This window comes from Phaethon lepturus, unplaced genomic scaffold, assembly GCF_000687285.1.
Source record: "Phaethon lepturus isolate BGI_N335 unplaced genomic scaffold, ASM68728v1 scaffold51601, whole genome shotgun sequence".
Classification (NCBI taxonomy): Eukaryota; Metazoa; Chordata; class Aves; order Phaethontiformes; family Phaethontidae; genus Phaethon; species Phaethon lepturus.
Window position 1 is genome coordinate 10989 of NW_010518003.1, and position 6777 is coordinate 17765.

A 6777-nucleotide genomic window follows, 5' to 3' on the forward strand; every position below is an offset into this window, starting at 1 on the left:
CCACTTTCCTCCCATTGCTGAGGAACCCTGAGAGATACCAGAGCACAACATCAGTGTTCCCATTTCACAAGGATGGGCTAAGCCCAGACCAGGAGCAGCTCAGCCACCTTGCTAACGCTTTGGGCTGCAGGAAGTCTTGGACAAGAATGGATGGATCTCCAGCCCAAAGGAGGACAGTCAGCTTCCTTTTCCTGAGGCTGTATTGGTGTTGGATGTGGTCTGGCCTGAGAGGACACAGGGTTCTTCTACGGCAGTGCTCCACTGAAGGTGGCAATGGGTAAACACAGGAGAGAATGAAACTCGGTGGGGTCCTGGGGAGGCAAAGAGGACCTCCTCAGTGCAAAGAGATCGCTGTCCCTGGGTTTGTAGCACACAGAGATCTCACACCTGCAGGGGAACAGGAAGAAACCAAGTTATAAGTAAGGTGTGTGGCTGAGAATCACGGTCCTCAGATGCAGCAGAAATATCTGCGAACAAACAGGGATCAGTGCAGCCTTTAATAGGATTGGAGTTTGAGTGCTGAGAGTTCAGGGCTTTAAGCTGGCTCAGATTGGTTAAACAAGTTAAGTAAAACACTTTTCTTTAGGGTTATTTAAGATCCAAAATCTTTTTCTATTGGAGGCAGCATAACCTTGCAGAGTTCTGCACTCTCCGAGTGAGAAATTAAAATGCTTGCACATTTTTAAGATCCGTGGATCAACTGTTTTGATCTCTTTGTGCTCATGGAAGTATGTTCTCTACAGTCAGTTTTCAAATTCCATCACCCAGGGAGCCAGCTTGGTGCCCTGGGGACACAACTGATGGATGAACAGTCAAATGAACAATTCTTGCTCTACCCCAGTCTCTCCCATGAAGATCATGCGTTCCTTCTGCCATGAGTATGCAAAAGGTGGTGGAGAACCCAAATGAGGTTTAGAAGCTGAAGGCTCTGCTCATATGCCCAGTGGTCTCCAGACACCTCATTTATGTTGCATAGCTTTCCTCTGGCTTATGATTGGTCTTGCTGAAAGAGCTGTCTTTACAGAGGTGAACAGTTGGTTGGGGACCACCCTTTAGACTGTGGCAGTCATGAAGGTAAACTGCTGCTGGGATCTGAGCAGGACCCTCCATCCTACTTGAGATCAGCTGCCCTACAGAGCTTGGAGCTATGTCACCCAGCTCAGGCATCTGGCAGAGATCCACCATGGTGCTCAGGACCTCATCCCCGCAGTGACCACCAGTGCTTCACAGACAAGTCCTTACACACAGGATGCACCATCCCAGGAGCGCTGACTGCAGTGGGCAGCTGGCCACGTTACAGTTCCTACCTGGTGACACTCTGTAGGATCTTCTGCTCATCCTGGTCCAGGCACACGGCAAAGGAGGACTGGAGAGCGATAATCTGGACCTTGTCTACTTTTATCTGGGACACGCTGATCTGCTGATAGAAAAAGTGTCCACGTGAGGGAGCTGGCAGGCTCAGCGCATTATCCCTGTGCAGGGAAGGGGAGCAGGGGAGCTGGGCACCCCTAAGCCAGGCCTGATGGCCAACATGAAACAGATCCCCCAAGGAGCTACTGTCTCCTGCCCTGCTTCCCTCCCAGCTGAGTCAGGCTGACATCCTGTTACCAAATGCAAAAGCACCATGATTTGAGTTACCTGATTGAAGCTTTTTTTGGATTTGGAGTTTTGCCTTTTGACCACCTCCGTCATGGTCAGGTTGAGACACTCTGTCTTTGAGGCTGTAACAAAAGAAAACTGTTATCACTTGGGGCTTCTGGGCCACTGGTGGGAACCCAAGTTGTCCCTCCACCCCTCAAAGCACCCCAGAAACAGTGGTTCTCACCCCCAGAAACAGGACCCCACTGTCAAGGGAAATACAATACAGTTCCAGCTTTCCTTCCCCAATGCTAACCTAGACAGAAAGCAAGCGAGCAATCAGAGAGACAGAGGTAAACTTCAGAGTAACTTCCAACTGCTTTCCAAACATAGCAGCAAAGGGCATTTAACTATCTTCGGGCCTAAACAGGAGAAAACCCATTGCCCCATCGACGGGAAGAACTCCTAGCTCTCCCAGAGTGGCCTCTCCTGCAGTCCACCTGGAGATGCTTTTTTGTCTCTGGAATTACAGTGACATCCTGTGGTCAAGCTGCTGAATGTGAAAACCAATGGAGACAGTCAAGGGGACTGGGTTTCTCTTGGAAGGAAGGAGATTCATGGAGAAGCCCCTCTCCAGCGTGGAACTGAGGACATGCCCTGAAGCAAACCCACAGCGCTGGCAACACAAGAGAAGCTCCAGAACTAGTGCAGAAACACCCAACTCAAAAATGAATAGAGGACGTCAGAAATTACTTCTGTGTTTTTTCCAGAGTTGTCTGCATGGCTTCACGGATGGGGTAGCAACAGGTGGGACAGGAGAGATAGAGGTTTAGGTTGAGCTCTGTGGGGCATGTAGTATCTGTCTCCTATTTGGTAGATCACCTGTTTGCCCCGACTGCTCCACTCACAAACCACACATCTGTCAGACGCAAAGCACACAAGGAAAGAGCAACTAAAAAACCCTCCGTTTACTCAGAACTGGGTGTCTGATTGCCACAACAGCAGTTCTTAAGCAAGAATGAACAGGTATTGCTTCTAAATACACACACAGGCTAAAAGTCTTGCTGCTTATAAAAGGCTCAAAGCCTTATTAATAACCTATCAGAAACCTGATTAGGAAAAAAAAAACAAAACTGTGAAGCAAAACCATGTGGCAGCCAGCTATCTCTGAGCTGCAGGAAGGAAACCAGGGTGAAGCACCAGCTTAGCGAGAGCCTGCGGAAAGCTGCTGCGCTCTGCAGGACAAGCACCCTCTCCCTTGGTCCTAGTTCATTTAACAACAGTTTTACCTGTTATCCTTCTCCTTACTGAACAAGTTTTGTTCTGGAAAGCACCACTCTCCAGTGATCATCCCACTGTTTGGACCATCCAAGCCCCATCCCTAATGGACATCCCGTTCCCCTGGCTGGAAGCTTTAGGACAATGGGAAATCAAATGCCCTTCATCCCTGATGTGGTGCTAAGGACAGCCCCTGGACTACAGTATGCCCAGGGAACATCGGGCACCTCCCATGTATCTTCTGTGTTCACACATCCCTGCTTCGCTCCAGCTAGAACATCCACACCGTCCTCTCGCTCCAACGGTCCCTCCCATTGCTCCCTACGCAAAGCCACAAAGACCACCTCGACCCACCTAGTTCTTCATATTTCTTGCAGGCTTTGCTAAGGTTGACAGATGTGCAGACCTTCTCAACATCGTTCCAGTGACTTCTTCCACTGATGGCTGTCTGCAGAGACCAACCAAAGCCCGTGAGATGCCACGCTCCAGGCTGATGTTACCCTACCTCCCACCCCTAACCATCTGGCTGGACTAGCTCAGATCTGGATTTACCTGGAGCTGCACAGACAAAGTTTGAGTAGGCATTAAAATTAATTTAACCTTGGATTTACAAAAATTGCCCAGGCTTAACACTAAATAACTGCAGAGGAACCAACAAAATAGGAGAAGATCATCATCACTCCCTGGAAGCAAAGCTCACCAGTGTAAGGTGGCACCCAGTACACGTCCACTCTGTGGAAACTGGCTGCACATTCCCTCTTTTACTGGGCTGAACAGGAGTGGAAAGGCCCCCCCAGTTAGCCAGTAAGTAGACAGTTAGCTTGAGTTTGGCTTGTCTGGGCTTGGATTCAGGCTCCTCCAGCACACTGCCAGCGTTTGCCCCTCTCAGCCCCCAGCAGAGACATGTTTGCCCCGCACCGAAGCGGTTTTCTGCCGCCTTTGTCTTTGTGCGAGTCTCGTGCACTCACCTTGCTGTAGGCGATCTGTAGTGTTAGTGGGATTGCTTCTCTGTCTCCATCTATGCCCAGTCTCTTGCTGCCTGGACCTGCACAAAACAAGGAGCAAACGTCACATGGTGGCCTTTTATCCCCATGCTTCAGCGGGCTACGGATACAGCAGCACACTCAGTACCTACAGAAAGGGAGAAAAAAAAATGGTTTGCTGAACACAGCTGCGGAGCAAAAAGAAAAGGTGGCTTAAAAGCTGCCAGAAAGCAATTAATCCAGTGCAGGAATTTCAACACAAAGCACAACAAAGCAGCTCTGCAAAACTGGAAGCGATGCTGGCTAAGCCGGTGCAGAGGGGTCAGCGCTCCAGGGAAAACACAAAGCAATAAAAGGCCGCGTTGCTAACCCAGCTCCTGTTTTTCCGGGCATGTTTGTGCCCACATTAAATTACCCTTGAAATACTGTGCCCGACACTTACTTTTTTTTCCCTGGATAATTTTTTGCAGCTGTTAAGTGGTGTGCTGCCAGACAATCCAAGGAAAACAACAACAACAACAACAACAACAAAGTCAAAGTCAGAAAGGACTGGTGGTTTCATGACTTATTGGGAAGAGGTCTTGGCCAAGCCTTGGTTTTTGGGGGAGTGGGGTGGTGACACTTCATATGGAGGATGTTTTACGAGCCCTGTTTAGAAAGACAAGGCGAGATCACAGAAAAGCAATTGGTTAAAAAAAAAAATACAATTAAGCAACGTGTTTAAATGCAGTGGTGTTGGTTGGCCATGAGGTGTCTCTGCGAGCTGCACCGCACCAGACAGCACGTTGCCCTTGGCACCCAGGAGAGCTGGGGACCACCCTCCAGGCAGATGCTTCTACCATTGCTTCTTGTCTCTACTAATTTTATAAGTTCCTAGCGTAAAAGCTCACGGGTCTCCCTCACGGGAAGGCTACAAGCACATGCACAAACCTTGCTTTGTCCAGTAAACTAAGGAAAATAGAAAGAAGGTTTTTATAAATGATACTGAAAATGATACACTTTATAATTGATATAAATGATATAAATGATAAAGCAGCAGAAATAAAAGATGAAGAGCTGCACTCGGCCAGGTGCTGATGAGAGGGAGGAAATGGGCTTGAAACTGTTTTATTACAAACACGCTTTAGACTTAACAGCAGGAAAAAAAAAAACAAACAAAGCATTGCCACAGCTTTGCTCTTGAAAAGGAATGCGAGAACCATGACGCCTCACTTCCAAATTTGTGAAGAGATGTCTGGATCTTCGCTCACGATGCAGCCTGGGCTCACACACCTCTTGCAGCCCCTGCACCCCCCTCTTTCCATTTATCTCCCAGCCCAGCAGGTTGCAGACCTCTGCCCTGAGGCTGCGGGTGCAGAAGCAGCTACAGACCTGACGCCTTGATGGCGCGTGTGGCCGCCGAGTGGCCCAGCTCGAGGGAGTGGATGAAGACTTCGGTCATCTTTTCTCCCCCGATGAAGGTGAGCTGCCAGGGGAGAAGAGAGGAGACGTGGTGGTGAGGAGACCCAGCCCCGCGTCAGGCAACGTTCACCCCTCTCGCTCCTTTCTCCAGGAAACCGGTCAGTTTGGGAAAATCCTTTCGCATTTTCAAAATACACCTTTCAACCACTGTCTTGAGTGACAGTTGCCTTCCGACCGTACTGACTGTTTTAACAGACCACCAGCAAGGAAAACAACCCAAAAACCTAATTTTCACTTAAAGAAAACTCCCCAACCCCCTCTAAAGAAAACCCATCATGAGCTTAACAGCAGGGTCTGGGCATCGCTTTGGGCAACACAAATGCCATAAACAGCAGCGACTCTGCTCACCGCGGCCCCACTGCAGCCACTCTCGTGCCACAGCACCAAAGCAGTTGTTGCAGCCGTGCATTCAACCCTCCCCACCACGTCTGCCCCGTGCACACAGCGGGGCATGGAAAACAGGCTTCACGGAAGGGCTTGGTTGGAAAGCAGAGCACTGGAGGGATTTCCAGCGGTGACAGGAGTCGCTTTGTGCCATGGGGAAAGGTATTTGGATGGAAAACTGCTTGTGTGACTTAAGGGTTGTCTGGGCAGGACCTGCACGCTCTCAGTCCCTGGGCCTGGAGCATCAGCCAAAGCACCGTGGGCACCTGGGGAGTAAGAGGAGACCGAGCTCTGCCTCACCAGCACCTGGTGCTGTGCCATACCCCCATCTGCTGCACAGGCAGGTCCCAAGTTGGTAGCACAAGCAGAAGACCTTCTTCCCCCCTTGCCAAGACGGTGCTGAGCCCCTTCACCCACCTCCGTCTGGTAGAGCTGCAGCAGCACGGGGCGCGTGGCGAAGCGGCAGTAGTAGAGGATCATGTCGGCCAGGATGGGCAGCTGCTCCTGCGAGTCCTCCTGGGACTCAGCCTCTGGCTTGGCAGACTGCGGCGAAAGAATAAGTCACAAGCCCGATGGGGTATGTGGTACCCACAGCCCGGGGCCAAGAACTGCCCGTCCCACCCCACCAGGGACAGAAACCCTCCCTCCTGACCACCCATCTCCATCCCGTGTCCATGTAGCACAGCCTGCAGTACCAGGTCATGGTGGCCCAGTGCTAAGCAGAAGCTCTCCGCTCAGCTGCCCTGTATCGCGGGGAAAGGGGACGGCAAGCCCTACCAGCTGGCATGCACATACCTGACACAGGACGTCCATGGGCAGGTTCATCAGCCCAAGAACATTGCGCTCGTACCATGGGTCCAACATACCAATGTAGTGGGAGATGTCGTTGGTGCTGCTCTCCGTCCCAGCCAAGGTGGGATCCTGAAATCGGACACACAGGGGTCACACCAGGGCCCCCCCGCCAGGCTCCTCACCCCAGGCTTGGGGCTGGCGGAAGAGACACCAACGCTGCGCTCGGCCTGCCCTGCCAGCCTCCTCCCGTGCCGCTCTCAGGGACAAGCGGTGGCACCGCCAGCCCCACGCTGAGCAGGAC

General features: G+C 51.3%; 1 protein-coding gene across 1 annotated transcript; it reads right to left on the minus strand.

Annotated features, from left to right (window-relative positions):
• Positions 1–245: 245 nt before the first annotated feature.
• LOC104628093 (phosphoinositide 3-kinase regulatory subunit 5) lies at positions 246–6605 on the minus strand (the record flags this gene model as incomplete). The annotated part of the gene is made up of 8 exons (XM_010296559.1): positions 246–387; positions 1308–1417; positions 1639–1721; positions 3211–3304; positions 3825–3901; positions 5211–5304; positions 6102–6227; positions 6480–6605. Coding segments are annotated over 8 exons (852 nt in total), but the record flags the coding sequence as incomplete, so codon positions are not given.
• Positions 6606–6777: the final 172 nt, after the last annotated feature.